Here is a 19685-nt window from a genome sequence, read left to right on the forward strand (position 1 = left end):
CATTGGTGTATAAAACCGCAATATTTTTGTGTGAAGAGGTAATAAAAAAAAAATTTCAAGGATTTTTCGGGCAAGTGAAATAGATTTTCGGGTAAGTATTTTCCAACTATTTAAAAATTTACTTGCCTGACAGGGCAAGTGCTTCTAAAAAGTTATGTAGCACCCTGGCCTATATTATTATTATTATACAGGGACCCTTTTGATACAGCATGCATGTAGACGGTTTTTTTTGCATAATGTACTAATATTGTCATTACTCATTCAGCGTATTCATGATTCTGGTGTCACTTTTATGTGCAGCAAAGCAATGCAGAAGTGGAAATTTGATGATGATCGACAAAATTTCAAAACTATGACAAATGAAATCACACAAAAAATATATATCTTGATATAATGTGGAAGTGTGTATACAGATGTAGAATAAAAGTGATCATTGAGACCTTGGCCCCGTCTTACAAAGAGTTGCGATTGATCCAATCAACCTCAACTCTGGATGGCCAGCAATGTCAACATCTAAAATTCAAAGTTGTTCTAAATATTTTCTGGATAATGGATATGATGTATATTCATTCAATTATCGTTCTCTTGAAGATTCAGTGTGATTTTCTTTGTTTACTAAGGAGATTGTGCAAATTTCTTGTAGAAAAAATTATGGTATGGATGGATTTCCATAGAGTTAAGATTGATGGGATCAATCGTAACTCTTTGTAAGACTTTTTGTAAGACAAGGCCCAGAAGTTGGCACTTGGCAGTACCAAGTACCAGCCCACACCCAGACCTCAGTCATTCAATTTTAAGAAATCATTTTCATTTATTTCAGATGTTGGAGGTGAGGCTTGGAAATATGCTTTATCTTTCAAATATCTTCAACTGTATCTCTCATCATACAACCTTTGACCCTTTATCAAAGCAGAGATTGGTTACATTTGATATTTAGGTTGACAGCTTGGATCCTGAATTTGAGATGGATTTACGTTCATTTTCAACTGTTTATGGTGAAATACACCAGTGAAATTTTAATGTATGCCATGGGTCAACCCCCAAGCTCCCCAACCCATTCATTTGTCTACTTTTTCTCCAAGGCGGCCTTTTCTTTCCCCCTTTAATTGGTTGGTGTGATGACAATTTAAATCACTTTTCCACAAAATTTAAAGACTTACGGTGCTTCTTTTATTGATAATTTGAGAGCATCCTCAAATTTATTACCTGAGGTATTTTATGATTTTGTCACAACAGGTATAAATCAGAGTTTTAATGTGTTATGATGGTGTGCCCCGTGATATTTTCACAAGTGCAGGTGGTAGCCCTATCGCTCATTGGAATAATTTGGATGTGAATGCAAATTGAAGGTAGGCCTATATTTTTGCTTTCAAGATGGTAGAAAAATGTTACTTGCTACCTGGTTTCAGTGTTTGAGATCAAATATTTTTTTTGGAGAATATGTCAAATGAGATTAGTTACACTTTCAGGAACTTTAGTATCCATGGGTGAACTTTCTTTCTTGTGGGCCCTAATGCTACAAGTCATGATTTGAACTCTTGAAAGTTGAAACTCAAGTTAATCTCCAAAACGATTATGAAGGGTGTTTGTGCATGCAGGTGTGTTTGTGGGGGGGGGGGGGGTGGATAGATTCTTGATGGATATACTGTGCATTCTATTCAGAGTACCTTTTGTCCAATTATCCACAATAAAACACAAACGCACCCACCCACTTGTTGTATTTTCTGTCAACAGAGTTGATGCAAAAATCGCTGCAAAATTAAAATCTTAGAAGTTCATTTCCCTCCATTCTACCTGAAAATGTTGACATTTGATTTGTGAAACTTTCTTTGAGTTTGAGCAAGATGTCAAATAGCCTTGAGGGTCTATTGCACTCAAAGGAATGTGTAGCCTTAAAAGTGATTGCCTGTAACCTGCATCAAATATTATGTGGCATTGAAATTTATTCTCAACACAAAACAAACCATACAGTGCAATGACCTGCACAGCTCGCTCAAAGGACATTCTAAGCCATAGAAATTAATGTTTTCAAGTTTCGTATTCCATTGAATTCCACCTAAATGTAATGTGAATTTAGAAAATTTTTTTCAATGCCAGCATTTATTATGTAGATCATATGTACGTGTAGGCCTACATGTATGTGAAGAAAAATAAAAGCTAAAGTGATGGAATTGAAGAGATGATCTTCATTGGCTCATGTGACAAGTGTGTAAAGTCTTCGAAATAAATCACCTATAGGTATCTGGCCTGTGAACAATATTGAGTTGTTAGAGGTCAAGTCCACACCAGCTAAAACATGATTTGAATGAAAAGAGAAAATCAAACCAGCATTGATAATGTTGAAAAAAATCTTAAAAACTGGGTGTACTAGAAAGTGATTGTGCTTATTAACTTCACAAAACAGTTTGGTTTAAAATATGCACACCCTGAATGGTATGCAAATGAGGGCCAGATGATGTCACCCACTATTTCTTTTCTATCTTTTTATGCAATATCACTTTTTTTTCATCATAAGGCCTATAATGTGAAACAAGGTTTGATACCTCCCTGAAATCGTGGTATTGCCATCATTTTTTGCAGCGCATTGTGATTTATGAAGATGCTTCCTTATTGTCAAATCTGCAAAAATTGAAATATTGAATTTCACTTTAACAGGGTGTCAGTGCCTCATCTGGTTGAGCTCCAAGCTTACTTCATCACCTTCGGGTCGGGGTTTGTAGCTCTTCAAGATTGGCTGAAAGATCAATTTTTCTACAAATATGTGAAAAATTGTTCAATTTTCCTTCAAGCATTCCCAGATGGCTTCCATCCTCTCACTTCAACTCAAATCCAGCTTTTCATGTGTTGATTTAGCCCAGAACTTTTTTTTTTGGGGGGGGGGGGTGGGGGGACAAATGCCCTATACTGTTGAAAATGTGATGCCTATTTGACTGAAGTAGGCAAATAGTTTTGCTTCAAATTTTAGTGTTGGCTTTCAAACAGAAGTGTGAGTTTCCATTGATTTTTTTGTTGTTGAGCACAATAATTGATAGGCAAGTAACTTTTTCAGGTCTAGAAAACTTGCAACAAAGAGGAAGAATTGGTAGTGGACATTTGGGCCTTATTGAGACGTGTGCATTAAAGCTAAGTACTACATGTATTCAAAGATATTCGAACAGACTTTGATTTTAGGAGCAAAAACTTCTGAACTGATATCCCATCCGGTTATTGCTCTAACTTACAACATTATTCACAAGCATGTATTTAGACGTGTGCATTAAAGCTACTACATGCATTCAAAGAAAACACAACAAATTCCATAAATGCAGGGACATCATGTACATGAGGAAAAGACAAGTTATCTGTTATTGTTTTAATCATGCACAATCAATTTGTGAATAATTTGTTTACGGTTGATATGAAGGAATGTTAAATGACCTGTGTCATCATTTTCAAATTTTGATTATTTTCCTTGTTCTTTGTCTCGCATCTATCCCCACAAAAGTCATTGTATGACCAAGGAGAGTGATATCTCCTTGGTATGACAATGTTATTGTGGCTGAAGCATTCATAAAACTTTGCCGTACTGATTCTCATTCCTGATCGGTCATTGCACCAAATTGTAGTCTGTTAAAGTGGTATTTACAAAACTGAAATAATTGATGGGATAAACAAATTGTATCATATCTATAATGTGTGAACAAAAAAAGAAGAGTACTCGTTTATTGAGAGAACATTTCCATCATTTTCCACGAAGTCCAATATCAAAACATCCTTGAATTCTAAAAAAAGTAAATAATATATTTTGCTTGGCTGTGTAACAGTTAAAAGAAGGAGTAATTACATGGTGCTTGCTCTGGTGACATATGTAGGCCGATCATGAAATTGGATATTGGGATTAGACTGATTGTATCACTGTCCATATTGTATCATTTTGTCAACTAGATGTCATTGATTAGAGGAAATTTGCGATTTCGTGGTGTAGGTCTATAAAATCATTTAAAAATAATTATTGTCAATTAATTGTTCTTTGTTTTTTGAAGGTCTATGAATTTAAACTGATTTTGTTCAAAAGGATTTTTTCAATGTATTCAGAGCTCTAAATTGCATTCTTGTCCTATCAAGATTAGTTTTTTTTTACATTTTAGCTCGAAATACGAATAAACTATTCCTTGCTCGCAAGTATCCTCCAGGTATTTATGTAGCCAGGTCTCTCTATTCACTCCCGAAACCACAGTCTCTGAGTGTACAAGGGTCTGTACACCCGACTGTTGATTGTCCAACCAAAATCCCCTCACATCCATGTACCAGGTCGAGATTTCATTTTAATCTCAATTGAAAATTTCCAGTTGAAGTTGTGTCACCTTTGACCTTGCCTGAAGGGTCAGCAATGACCTCTGAAATGTGGCTTTGACCCCTGTTGTACTGGCAGGTTGCCAGCAAGCAGCGTGGTACACTGTATGATCAAGTTATGATTAGAATTGGACCTGAATATGACATGGCTCCCAGCTGCCAATTAGTATTTCAATTTTGTGGGATGTAGGCTTTATGTAGAAGGCAATATCCCTAGTCTTGGACTTTCTATAGATTCATGGTTAATACGGTCAAATTTTATTCATAGCCCTCTCTTTTATTTATTTTTAAAGCCTTTTCTGTTTTCATTTATAATATCACAGTCATCAGTATAAAATTCAGACTTCATCTACACCTAGGCCTATATGGTGAATAGTTCAACATTTCTTTCATGTAGGCTACAGGATGGCAATAAGTGGAAATTTTGCTGCAGTCATGTAGGCTACATTGTTTGTAGCCTTGTGAAATTGTCCAAAATAAAATCATGTCAAGTTTAAGATTCTGTGATACAGTACGCTTAAATATTATGGCTGAACAGCGTTTATTTCTAATTCGTCTAATGCAAATTCGTCCAATTGCCAACTTGTCTACTCTCATTTGGTCTACCATCAGTTCGTCCACTCACCAAATGGTCTACTTTCACTTAGTCTAATGCCATTCCGTCTAATAACCAGTTGGTCCAATAGCCATTTAGTCCATATACAATGTGGTCTAATTGGACTAAGTGTTAAATTGTGTAAAACAAATGAAAATGAAATGGATATTAGACCAACTAGTTATTAGACGAAATGGTCATAGACAAAAAGATGATTAGATGGAGTGATGATTGGACCAAATGGTTAATGGACGAAATGGTTATAAGACGAAATGTTGAATGAAATGGCATTAGACTAAATGAAAGTAGACCATGTGGTGAGTGGACGAATTGGCAGTAGCCAAATTGGCAATTTACCCAATCATGTAGGCTACATTGTAGCCTTGTGAAATTGACCAAAATAAAATCATGTCAAAGTTTATGATTTTGTGATACAGTATGCTCATTGTGGCTGAACATACCGCTTATGATACTAGTGTAAGATCAGTGATGAAGTGTGACGTCTAACCATCATTTGTATCATTACCAGCGCTCTGTAATCTGAAAGCTATGTCTAGAATGTGAAAGTGATTTAATGTCAGCCAGGCCAATTCAAGCGGCTCTGTTGTGTTGTGATTCTAAGATATAAGTTGATGGTTAGGGGAGGGGCATACAGAAGGGAATAATGTGAGGAATTGGAGTGTAGGGCAGAAGGGGGGGGGGGAGCGGAGGGGTGGTCTTTATCTAAATCTTCACCCATCAGATAATTTTATGTGCTTGTAATTGTCTGTCCCAAATAAATGGCATTAAAAACTTTCTAACTTGGGTGGTAGTCATGCATTTTATCCACTGTGCCTACATATTGTTCAGCATCTGGAAGTTTCAAAATATAGACATAGGCCATAACTATAATGGGTCTTAGGAGGATATAAAGAAATATATTAGAAGAATAAAAATTGTTTGTTTCTCTTGTTTTGTACATTATTTCAACATGCTTTAATGGTGAATAAAACTATTTTCAGTTATTACTCCCAGACGTTAAGGATGAATTGAGTATATACCCTACCATTTGTGCTGACAAATCGAACTTCTACTGTGTCGCAAAGATTCGCAATCCATAAAATTATAAACCCAAGTTTGGAACTTTTGAGTATGAACCAGTGAACATGTTCTACCCGTGAATGTACTTTCTTGTGAGGCCTTGAAGTTCATGGTTTGAAAGGATCTTTTTCTCTGTCTTTCCATGAGATTCAAGGTGATCAAAGATAATGGGTGTGATTTTGCAGCTTGACACGTAACACTAAACCTTTCATCTTTTATCTTAATGCGACCGTTGATCTCAGGATGAACTTGTGCTTTTTACCATCCATTTGAAAACATGACAGGTATTGGTTGACAGTTGTATTGTTTGGAAAGAAATGAACAGTCAATATCAAGGTTAGGTTCATGGCTACTTAAAAGGTCTTTTGGCAAGGAGGGATAGAGTCTGGTTAAGAGGAATAAACTTAACACTCGGGTATCAAATCTGCACAGGATACGCATGGAAAAGGGAAGGGGTGGGGTGGTTAACATAATTATTTTACAGGATTCATGTGATAATTCTGAAGGTATCATGTTAAACTAGCGTATATTACATAGACAGACAGTCCCCAATCTTAGTTACTTTTTCTATGGGCGATCATTAACAGTCTACAGACACAATTGACTCAGACAAAAAATATTCTCATTTGGTAAAAAAACCTTTGCTACTAGTTCTCATTTTCTGTGGAATGCACTTTCTTCAAGTAAAGTGAAAAGTCTGTAGAGTAAATTAAATCTGGTCTGACTTATCTGTTCTTAAATCTTGTCATATTTCAAATGATCCAACTTTCATGTTATTTTATCCCTCTGTGCCCCTGAATAGGTAAGTACAGATAAAATGCATACCTTGAAGGTCAAGTCCACCCCAGGAAAATGCTGACTTGAATAAAGAGAGAAAAATCAAACTAGCATAGTGCTGAAAATTTCATCAAAATCGGATGTAAAATAAGAAAGTTATGATATTTCAAAATTTTGCTTATTTTTCACATAACAGTGATATGCACAACTAGGTGACTCAGTCAATGATGTCCATCACTCACTATTTCTTTTGTTTTAAATTTTATTGTTTGATGTATACAATATTCATTTTTTATAGATTTGACAATAAGGACCAATTTGACTGAACCATATAGTATTAAACAATGCTAATTCCACATGTTCAGGGGGGAATTAATCGTATCACTTGACAATGAGGAGAAAATTATAATATTTCATATAATAAAATGCAAAAGAAATAGTGAGTGGTTGACGTCATAGTCTCCTCATTTGCATACCAGCCAGGATGTGCATAGATCTGTTTTGTGAAATTAAGCGAAATTTTAAAATGTCATAACTTTCGTATTTTACATCCGATTTTGATGAAATTGTCAGTGTTATGCCTGTTGGATTTTTCTCTTTCTATTCAAATCAACTTTTTGTTGGGGTGGACTTGTCCTTTAAAAGCTGCATTATCATTATCTGTAGTTTTTGTTATTATTATCATAATTATTTTTATTATTACTATTACTGGTTTGGTTTTATTTACTGTATAAAAGTCACAACAGAATACATTGTACAAAATATTAAAATTGGATATATTAACACCAGAAAAGATATGGATAGATCACTCTATTCAGAGCATTGGCTCTGTTCTTCCGAGAGGTCCAATCATTTATTATCATTATCATTATGTATGTAGTGCTATGTCATTCTTTTACATATATATGAATGCACATTTGAAAAATCCCTGTGCCCATCTAATACATCTCCAAGGTCACTCACCCAATTTTGTCCCTGTAATCCTCAATCAAAGAGGGGGGGGGGGGGGGCTGTGTTACCACTCAGATCAGAAGATACTAAGGGAATTATTCTCTGCTCAGGGACCAATGTGAAGGTAGAGAAAGAAAAAAAAAAGTAGCAGAGATTTTGTTAAAGAGATTATTTTCTGTTTATGATTGAGATCATGTCTGAAGGTTAAAGTCAAAGTGGAACCACATTTTTTGCTCTGCTAACAGTTTGATGATAACACATCAGCCTTGGAAAAAATGAGGTTGTTTGTGGGTCAACTGCACCCACCACTTCATCCAAACGTGCCAGAAAAAAAGTAAAAGCTTTTTTTTAAGGTTGACTTTCTAAATTCCACCCCCACACAATTGGAGTATTTATACCACAGTGTAAAACTTTTTGTTTTACCTGACATTGCATAGTTTTACTACCATAATTAGACAATAGACAGTAAAGAATACTACCAATCAAGGCCTAATTATTGAGATTTTGTTTTTATTGTTGATCTGTTGAACAAAAAAGATTTTAATATAACATATTCCGTAGATCCTTGGTCAACTTATCTTTGACATCGGGCTCATTGGGTTAATACTAGCCAAAGCTTCAGTTTTCATTGGTTTTTGTGATTATTTGAATGAATGCTGTGCAAAACATATTGTATTATGTGAGTCTTTAGTAATGCATTGTATGTCTTACCACTCTTCCTATTGGATATAGTCAAATCCTAAAACTGAAATAGAAATAAAAAGCAAAACCTGAAAAAATATAAAACAAATGAATTATAAATGTGACAAAAAACAAACAATTATTCATATATTTCTTTCATGATTTTGCCTTTTGAGGAATTCCTTGAAATGACTGTTGGTCATTCTTGAATATAGAAGGAAGTTTCTAAAAAAAAAAAAATTTACATAAAGATATGGATGAAGTTTTATAAGGAACGAGGAATCTATTGTATCTTAATTTGTGAACAAATTTTCGGCAGTAGATGACGGGTTCGAATCCCACTGGTTCCAATTTTTTCTGACTTATGATTTTCATTACAGATCGAGCATGCGATCTTAAACACATAGGAGTAATGCCGAAAATTTGTTCACTTATTATTTTTACCTCCTATTAAAGCCTCTTTATTTACTATCTATTGTATCTTCATGTGATTTTATAATTTCTCTAAACTTATTAAAGTAGTCTCTTATGAAAGAGAGAGAGAGCGAGAGAGAGAGAGATAGAGTCATAGAGAGAGGGAGAGACTTGAGCTTGCATAAAACTTTCCAATGACATGAAATGACAGAAACAATGGCTTCTAATTTAGGGTTTCTTTAATATAAATAGCTCCTAGTCTGCAATCGTAGATCAAAGGCTATCTCTTGAGAGTTTTCAAAAATTGTCAAAAGGCAAGCAACCATGATGGATGAATTTGCCCACAGCAGTCCATGTAGGGGACTTGTTCTATGACATTTTCAATATTTGCCTGTCAGTCCATGATTTGAGAAATTCTTATTATTGTCTTTGTGGTTTTCTTCCTTCCAGAATTTTACCCTTGAGTCTGGAGGGAAAGATTTTAAATCCACTCATTTGTTTAATTCGTTTTTGATCCATTTCATCTTTTGGGGGTCAGAGGGTCTTTGCAAAAGACATTTGAAATGAATAAGTGAATTTGTATATGTGTGCATTTGAGGAATGTTCATTTACAAATCATGACACTGGAACCATGAAATACAGCCCTTATTTACCTCTGAAATGTCACAAACAATACAAACAAATTATTTCCATTATATTTTTAAACCATGGTCACATTTTGTTTTGGTTTCTAATCTATCTTCACTTTTCATGAAAGACGTTTTTATCAATGAATTTCTTTAAAAAATAGTTACACTCCAAAGCAGTCAGTGTCTCCCATATTTCTATTCGACTAAGTTTGTCATGTGGTTTATATCTTTGTATTATCTGGTTTGCAAAGACAGTTTTTAAAGGTGATATCTTCAGTGTACAATCAACAGTTCATTGAATTAAAAGTTATTCATACTTCCCCCGATATTTTTCATTCACCTTGAGGTACAAAATTATGATTTGAAAATATATCATTGTATGTCTCGTTGACAGTGATAGTATGCATTTGAGTAATTTCCTAGACTGCTTTGAAAACAATCTTATGATTTTTTTTCTCTTTTTTTCTTTCTTTCAGGGCCTTTCAGGCCTCCTGTCACCAGGGAAGGAGAAAAAGGGCAAAGAAAATGAGACGAATGGGAAAGCACATCCTGTAAAGGCAACCCACTTTGATTACATCACCAAACCAAGTAGCAGCAACAGTCGAAGTAGCCCAGAGCGCCCTCGAGCCCCCAAACATCACCAGTCACAGGGCCAGGGCTACTCTCGTAGCAGACACGAACGCCCACCCAGAGAAGACAGACGGTATCGTCATTCTACAGGAGACTCTAGGAATGGTTCCTCCAGTATGCATCATCACAACCGATCGGGCAATGAACGGAGGTACAGTCGAGAAGATGATGAAGAGCTCATGCGAATCAACAGTCAGCGGCAAAGGTATGAGGATAGAGGGGAAAAAAGATCAGGATCGCTACCAAGCCACTACTCTCAGGATAGCAGAGGGAAGAACAGACGTGGATCGTTGCCAGGACATTATGGCCCAGGGTCTTCTACATCTCCTCGAGGACCACCTAAACCACCACGTCGACAGGAATCTCTCAACAGAGTCCATATTCCCGAAGGGCCGGACACTGAATTCACAACTTCGACCAGTGAATACGAGATCTGCAGTCCCTCATCTGGATCTAGCAGTCCAAAGAACTGGAAGGTGAGTCCTCTTATTGGTCATACCTCATCAGGTTCCAAACAGAGAGAAAGATCATGGTCTCCATCTAAAGAATACTCAAGGTCTCCCCCAAGAAGACAGCAATCTCCTGAAAGAAAGCAGAAATATGATACTCGCCAGTATGCCCCTGATGATCGCTCCAGTAAGCGTGATACGTCACATGAGAAAAAGCAGAGACATGATAATCAACAGTATGACCAAAGTAGTCACTATGGCAAGCGTGACCGCTCTTTGGACAGAAATCAGAAGCACTATGACAATCGAACCCATGAAACAAATGGTGATTATTATGGTCAACAAGACGGGTCACACAACAGAAGGCAAAACCAATATAGTACTCGAGACAATGGATACAGTGATCACTATGGCAAACGAGACTTGTCTCCTGAAAGGCAAAATGGAAGGTATTCCAGGAGTCATCAACCATCATCAAATGGATACCAAGTAGATAGAAATAGCACATGGTCACCCAGTGACCCCTATAGTCCTGATCCAAGTCACTTTCTGCACTCTTCCAGCCCTTATAACCCATTTTCTTTTGAAAACCCTCCAACCTCTTATGGAGAAGATTATCAACAGAAACCTCACAATCAGCAGCAGAAACCAAAGCTGAATTCAGATCCATATGGGAATTCTTGGATCAAAGAGAAAAACGTAGTTCCGTCTAGACCCACCAGCAATGCAAGGCCCCTGGTTTTGCCCCCAAATGACAAAGTCCCTGAGGGTCCAAGACCAGTTTATCGAAGTGATGGAGAGATTGACCTCAGAGAGCCTACCTACAAGAAGTCCAGAGAGCCTGATATGTTTGCAATCAACCAGACACCCCCTTCCAACAGTTACCCCTCTTCACCGACCAGTAAACCAAGTAAAGCAAATTTCAATTACTATCCAGAGTTTCAAGCAGAGTTGGAACCCAGAGATATGCAGTGGAAAGAGCCGAGTCAGCAAGTAAGTCAGATGCAGCCAAAACAAACAAACTCACTGCGCACAGTAAGGGAAGTGAAAGCCTATGATCAGCATATGAAGAAATTCAAACGACCTACAAGCCTCGGTGGTGTTCCGAGACAGCCACAGAACGCATTTAGCCAAGGAAGACCCAGGAGTGCCATAGAACAACCTGCTTCAGATGATGGACTTTATCCAAGTTTAGAGCGGTCTAAAAATTCAGCATTTGGAGTAGCATCTGCATCACCAAAGAATCCCCCCAATAATTCCACCTATAGAAATCAGTATGGGATAAGTCCCAAGAGCAGTCAACAATATTCTGAACCTAATGAGAAAAGCTATTCCAATGGAGAATATGGTATTGATAGCCATAAACACAGCCAGCAAGAAATATACAATGAAAAATATGCAGAAAACAACGGATCTTCTCTTCTCCCAAAGGACTGGCCTGAAGATTATCCAGCACAGATGACAATAAGGTCACCAGTTCCTTCTGACCCAGAGAATTCAGTCAATTCTGTAAAACAAGTGGATTCTGGGAAACAGACTATCTTCTGCCTGGTCTCTCAAGTAGTACCCACCTCACCAAGTCCAGAGTTAAGTCCAGAGCCTATGCAAAGGGAGTTTGTGGAGATCGAAAATGGGAAGGTATCACCTGTAATGAAACAGCCTGTAAACGTGCCCAAACCATCACCCAACCAATACAGTCAGAAGAGCCCTGTGCAAAATGGGTATTCCCAGCGTGGAAGTTATTCTCCAGTAAGGTCACAGATGGAATACCAAACAAACCAGGGAGATCTAGCCTGGAGACGACAGCAAGAGGAGTATGAACGGAGACAGAGTGTCCAGAGCACAGTATCTCAAGATGGCTCTATGGGCAATGAATCTGTATTGTACAGGCAAAGACAATCAGCTGGCTACAATCAACAAGCTCCACGCCAAGCTCAGAAGAAGATTGCATCCTCACAGATTGAACCTAAAAAGGAGCAGGTTAACTATTCAAATCCAAAAGACCATTACAGAGGAGCAAGCCTGTCTTCAGGGTATCATTCTAGTCCAGAGTTCGAAAGACAACAAAACCAGCAGACACGTCAACCTGGGAACTCGCTTCTTGACAGGGAAAGATTTTCTGATACTGAGTATCGTTTTGGAGGTACAGGGAAAGAAAATGAAGTAGACAATGTACCCACTGTACCTGTCAAAGATCTTATAAAGAAAATCAACAGGGATGTTGAAACGAATGGTGGTCTTGATGAAGTCGTACCCCCTAGGCGAGCCTCAGCTGACTTGAAGAGTATATTGGTGAGAGATGCCCAGCAATCCAACCAAGCAATCAAAGATGACACTTGTTACGGCAAACGTGCTGTTCGAAGGGATTCTAAAGATACACAGACGCAGACATATGAAATTTCTGGAAAAGTGCACAGTCGCCCGTCTGCATATTACAATGAGCAATATATCACAGCAACCGCTGTTCCTTGTGAAGTTGTTGATACAACAGAACGAAAAACTCAAACATATGCTCGTCCACTCTCTGCTGAGCTTCGTGCCACCAATACATCCTACAGGGACGAAAGTAGACTAGATGTAAAGCAAGAAAGTCCAGATGAAAGTGAAGAGGATACTAAGCCTATAAATGCTAAAGATAGAAGGGCCTTCTTTGAGAGTTTGAAGCCTCTATCTAGGGAAGAAGAGATCCTTAGCGTAGTCAGCCACAAAAACCAAGATGAAGCAACACCAAGCAATACCCACAAGAAAGTTGATTCTCAGCCCAAAGCAATGTATGGCAGCATCAAGTGGCCCAAAGACCATTCTGCTAGGGAACCTGAAATCAAGAAGCAAACAGTAAAGCAAAGTTTTGCCGAACCACCTACGGTTAAAAAAGCCCAGAGAAGCCCATCTCCTGTTAACCAAAGTGAAATGTACTCTGATAATGATCAATCCAAACCCGATGAGAGGCATGCTTACTATGACCGCCTGAGACAGCGTGGCCAAGGTACAGGCCCAGGACTAAAAGGAAGGAGGAGCCAAAGTCTTCCAAGACTTAATTCCCGTGCGAGAGAAGGAAAGTCTGAGAGTTGCAAGGTTTCAAGTACGTCTGTTGAGTTAGCTGAAGGGGATTCCAGTGCCAAGCGTTTATCGATGGGTGCACAACTGTTCCAACAGAGGAAGCTTGAAATGGAACGCCTTAACAAAAAGCAAGAAATTCTAGAAAAGGTAAAAAACCAGTTGAAAATGCATCGTGCTGGCAGTGAGCCAAATCTAGCTCCAAAAGATGGGGAAAATGATGCCATTTCTTCACTGGAACAAAATGGGCATCTGTTGGCGACCCATGTTGCAGGAAAGAGGATTCGAGGAAGGGACAGTGCTGACTTTGAATATGCCTTGAATCAACTCCAAACCATCCACACTGAGGCTGATCAAGATGCAGATGAGATACTCCATCCGCAGTACTATAGGCCATTTGATCATCGGGCTGCCGAGATTCCATTGCTTGCACAGAAGGTTGCAGAACTACAAGAGCTTATTGGTGTTCATGCCACTCCAGGATCTGGCAAACATCGCAAAAAGGGAAAGAGAGCAACATCAGATGTTTCTGAAATGAGACCTACTCTGCACAGACTTGATGGTGGAGAATTGCAAGAGAAGCCTGGTAAAGCAAAGAAGGGACAGGAATTTTTCCCTTACAGGCAGGCCACACATCCAAAAAAGATGGTCAAGAATGATGAATATAATCCTGCTTGTGGTCATGAGTCAACATCAGATGAAGACAAAACACCTCGACCCGTTCCTCCTGGCACTAACACTAAACTTTATAGGCACCCCAAATCATCAGACAACCTCGGTTTCAGCTCAGACAGTAGTCCTGAGAGACCTGTTAAAGTGAAAGTCAAACTTGTTGCTCCAGAGTATGTCCATGTGCCTAGTCCCGATCTACGTGCCAGCCGTCAGCAGCGTAAAACAACGAGGGAAGTTTTCTTCTCTGGAGAAGACAACAACAGGGGGCCAAGTCCGATTCCAACCAAAGCCAATACCAACAAGAAGATGAACAGTCACCACTATCCTGCCAACCTGCCTCCACCAGTCATGCAGAGTGTAAAGTTTGTGGAGAGTCCAAAAGTGAAGAGGGCTGTCCTTACAAAACCACCTCCTGCTCCAGCCGTAACTAAATTCAAAGAAAGCCAGGCACACCTCCAGCTGGCTGGTTGCAGGGACTCTGTCTCTACAGTGGACAGTGCAGCTCTGGCTCAACCTTTTGATGACATGGTGGATGAGTACCAGGACATCATGATGGACCACCAGGCTGTAGAGATGTCTCTTCCTGATCCAGAACGAACCTCGTCTGTTGAATCCCTGATGCAAATGGTGTCTGGGTCCTATAGGCAAAACAACACAACTCCAGAAACCAAACCTAACCAATCCTTTTCACCTGGTGGATACATCCCCTTGGCCGATGAGGAGGACTATGAGTCTTCGGGAGGTGATGAGGCAGACTTGGAAGGTAAGAACTGCCCACTAGCAGAGGTTGAGGATGTATGATGCATCAGCGAGTCAATGTCATAGGCCCGTATCCTGAACTTGGTTTAATTTGAATTCTGGTATAAAGTTGTTGTTAATATGGAAAGCCAAATGAAACACCATTCTTGGTATATAGTTGGTCAATTTGGCATTACGTTTGGCTCTCAAGGCATTAGAAACTGCCTTGAAGTGATAAATACAATAGTTTTCTTCACCATCAATCATTGGACATATCTGAGTAAAATTACAAACAACAGTCAGTGTAAATGAATATTTCACACTTAAAGCTTCCCATAATTTTCAGCTCTGACTTAGACTATGGTTTAAGTTAAACTGTAGTTAAGAATACGGGCCATAATGTATATTTAGCCTATTATACATGTAAGTCTATATAACACTATTCTCAATTTTTTTCACAGCAGAAATTGGAAACTCTGTCAATACAAAAGTGATTTTGATGAATTTTGGAATTTCAATTGACAGGGTTGTATGCAGCTTACTTACATGAATCAAAAGTTTTGAAAAAAAAACATGATTCCATTAATTAGGGTTTTCTGTGATTGATGATATACATTAATTCCACTATAAAATTATAGTAGATAAAAACATAAAAGAATTATTTCAGATATAAGAAAAAGCTACAAAATATGTTAAACATTCTTGTTTTACCATTGTTTTGGTATCTGCATGGTCACTCTCATGTATTTATTATCATATGTATACACATTTCACACACTGTGACTCAACTACTCAAAATGTATATTACTCTAGTATTTACAATTTCAAAGCAAAAATTGTACTGACATTTCTTTTCACACCATTATATATTTCACAGTTTTCTTCTTTTTTTATTTTTTTATTAAACATTGGTGATTATTTCTGAAAGGTAAAGGCTTAAATCTTTCTGCTATAAAGTATAATGCTCTGTACCTATCTGATTATTTCTAATCCATTTTCATCAGACTATTGGATGGAGTTGAGTATCATAGACTAGATTCCAATGCCAGAAGGGCATTAGCTTTAAAAACTCCCTTACTTTCCTACCCAAGACGGTATCTCCTGTCCCAGATTTTAATATCAAAGCTTTATAGGAAAGCTAAATATTTCTTTCTCAAAGGGGCATTTTTGTTGAGCACATTTCTAAAAAAGTACAATTTGTCAGGGGTTATTTCTGAAGCAGTTGTAAAGTAATACAGAACTTATACGTATACCAGGATATGGCAAGCCAAATGTTGTCTCACTTATATGAGCTTATGTAGAAATACCTGAAAATATATATCAATGTTTAAATCAGTCAAAGTCAATACATCACTATTAATTATGCTTTTTAATTTTGGTGCTTTATAATCCGGTGATTCATAAAGTCATTGTTTACTTAAATATTACTTTACAAACAGCTTCATGAAACCTCCCCTAAATAATTCTCATGTAAAGCATCATAAAACGAGCTGTATTGGGGCTGTCGAAAGCCCTCCGGCACCAGCCTGGCGATAATTATCAAAGATTGATTTGATAGTGCCATAAACCGTATAAACATCAACAACTGCACCAAAGACGATGTTCTATCAATAGCTTGATAAAATTTCCTTAATCATCATTCAGTCCACCAAACTATTAGACCTACCATTTAGACTTAGCCATCTCACAGTTTTTTTTCTGTCTGAACAGGTTTAAGTTGGGCTGTGAGGTCAGATATTAATATCTTTTCCATTTTGTGTACATTTCAGTAATTTGATCCTCCCACTGAGCCCCCTACTAAGATGGGAAGTTCAATATTTATCTTATATCAAACTTCATGCTGTAACCCAATGGTGCTGCCTTGTGTGTTCAAAGTATCTTATTTCATGTATACATGTCTAATGTTGAGATTTTGAAAATTTATTTTGCTTGTGCATAGCGGTTTTTTTCAGCCCCCTCCCCATCCCTGTCATGGATTTAGTTATCTCTTTATCCAAACACAATAAAGCATTGACTTTCTTATGGACAATTATTTCAATGTTAGATTTTGTCCGAGAAAGTACTAAGCATCATCCGTGAAGAGGGACAGCATTATTCTTTAATTTATTATTTCCCGGGTTTCTTATGTAAATATGGCTATTTCTAACAGTAACATTTATTGGTTGTGTTTGCTGCATATATTTATGGTGGTGGTGCTGACTTTGCTAGTCGTATCTTATCTTGTGCCATAATGCCTTTATAGTAGGAGAGAAGCTCTAAAAAGGTATATGGTTTGTATTATTTAATGTCATTAAAATATATGACAGGAGAAGGCTGAGATGTAGGCAGTATGTTGGTTTATTTCATCACAGATGAACATCTGAATTTTATGCAGATAATACATATACATGTAGATGCTAATAATATGACCATATAAAAACACATGAACTCATTCAACTCATTAAGAAAATATAAACTCATTATTTTTTGAAAACCACTTCTATCTGCATCTATTTATCTAGCATTATTTATATGTGGTTTCATAAAAGCAATGCAAAAAGTTGCTATTTAGATACCTTATCTTTTCTTTGGTCATTCTGATTAATTTCCTTACAAAGTGAGTTTATGAGGTTTCTGTTCCTGGTACTTAAGCCCTGCTATTCTTTGTCACAAACACAAAGGTAATAATTACTAGATTTGGGAATCTGGCAGTATTCAATCCTTGAAGGGCACACATGAGTTATTCATCCGCGTGCAGTGCGTTCTAGACAGGTGTAAGTAAAGATCACATGACTTTATTTATTAGAATAATTCATCAAAATACACAACATGTTTGTATATAAAAATATAAATGATAGGAATAATGCCTTCATCACACTCTTTCATGATAAGGGCCTTTGGAGAGGCTAGACTGCATTTTTGTATTTTAATTAGTACTATCCGCAATGCAGTTCCAGTTTTTTTGCAGTGAACTGACCAAAATTATTGTCAGTTTTATTTCAGGCCATTTAACTTTTGTTTGAGCTGGACAAGTACGGTTTTAATGTACTATTCAATGTGATCAATGTCAGGGAATTAAGGCAAAATCTCTTAAGGGATTGATTTTTAATGAGATCTGATTTAACACGTGAGTGAATGGAATCACTCTGAATTACTCATGTGTGCCCTGAAAACCCAATCTGTGTGTGCAGCTCAATGCAAGAGCTCCCTCTGTTGGTAAACATTTGTATCTGCGCCTCTCTCTCATTCTCATTGTGTATACCGGTACATCTGAAATTTCCACTTTGGGCTCCAGTCTGCTTCAAAATATTTGGCTTTATGATGATGAGGCTTTCGGAAATTAATTAACTACTCTTGATCAATAAGGGGGGGGGGATGGGGTGGATTAATTTCTCCAGATCCATTTTAAATGGTTGTTGTATTCAAACACATTTTAGCCTGGTGATTTTGTTTTTTTCTCCCGGAAACAAGAACTCTGTTTTTTAACTTTGCTCTTTCTTTTGATCAATACCTTTCCTTGATAGCAGGATTCTGATACATGTATCTTCTGTAGATCTTTCAACCATATCTCCTGTTTATCCAACAAATCCAGGGGTCTGTTTCATAAAGTGTTAAAATATGGCAAGTACTATAGAATCCTTGATGGTGATTGGCTGCTGAGACATGATACCATGGTAGTTGACATAATGGCAAACAGTTGTAAGTCTTTTATGAAACAGCCCCCCCCCCCCCGGGCCCTGGCCTTTTTTATGATTAGTAATAGAGACCTTGAAAGTTCATTAGCATGCAAGAAGACAGTAGACTGGCCCTAATTACCGAGGGGGGGGGGTACAATGGCTGTCTTTAGAGTGCTCTGCCATCTTATAATAACTCACTTTCTGGTTTTCTGCTTCAACTGGGTTTACTTACTAACAAGACACTGTTGGGCAATTCCATAAAATATGTATGTCCGACCCCCTATATGAGGGACCTTCATGAAATTTTCTTTCTCTGATTTCTTGTTCTCTTTACAGTCTGTAATGTTCTCAAAGGACTATGACTTAGTTTATGGAGTGATAAAACTTAAGAAAAATAGGGGTCGGATGTACAAAAAGGTTGATCATTTTATGGAATTGCCCTGTTATTACATTGCAGTTGTACAGGTCATCTAACTAATATGATATGTACATACACCATGGTGATCACTTAACTGAAAACCACATACATGTAGCTTTTCTTGCCACTTTTTAACAAATCGGGTGCTTCACATGTATAGATATAACATTTTGTAAAATTTCCTTTAAAAAGATTTGATATTTGGCATACCATTTCATCAGACTCTGATCAGGTTTTGGTGCTCATAGTTAAATAAATTTCTGTCAATTCGTCTTAATTATAATGTATTTTTATAGTATGTATTTGAAATGCTCAGCATTCATATCTTATCAATCATCTTTTAAATGTTTTTGCTGTGTCACTGCCACAATGGAAACAATTATAAGTATGAGAAAAAAAAAATAAAAATGTGAAATGTGCTTTAAAGTTTACGAATTACAATGAAAGTTAAAGTTAATATATAAAGTAATACTCTACTTTACAAAATTTGAATTCATACATGCTATTCTGAAATATCTAAATTCTTACGAAAGGTATTTGTTTCAGGTGTACATTGAATACCGTTTTGATAAAAAAAACACCTAACCCATGCCCATCATTAATTGG

General features: G+C 37.3%; 1 protein-coding gene across 2 annotated transcripts in view; it reads left to right on the forward strand.

The window, feature by feature from the left end:
- Positions 1-19471, forward strand: part of LOC129264906 (uncharacterized) — a 28268-nt gene extending 8797 nt beyond the window's left edge. The window contains exons 2-4 of one of the 2 annotated variants that reach the window (XM_064098966.1): positions 1237-1349; positions 9936-15030; positions 18577-19471. In XM_064098966.1, coding sequence (XP_063955036.1) covers positions 10206-15030; positions 18577-18599 — 4848 coding nt within the window. In that variant the 5' untranslated portion in view covers positions 1237-1349; positions 9936-10205 and the 3' untranslated portion in view covers positions 18600-19471. Of the gene's footprint in view, positions 1-1236; positions 1350-9935; positions 15671-18576 lie in introns of those variants that run through there. The other variant, XM_064098962.1, reaches the window with a different exon arrangement.
- The last annotated feature ends 214 nt before the right edge of the window (positions 19472-19685 follow it).

Source organism: Lytechinus pictus, chromosome 1 (assembly GCF_037042905.1).
Source record: "Lytechinus pictus isolate F3 Inbred chromosome 1, Lp3.0, whole genome shotgun sequence".
In the NCBI taxonomy this organism is placed as follows: domain Eukaryota; kingdom Metazoa; phylum Echinodermata; class Echinoidea; order Temnopleuroida; family Toxopneustidae; genus Lytechinus; species Lytechinus pictus.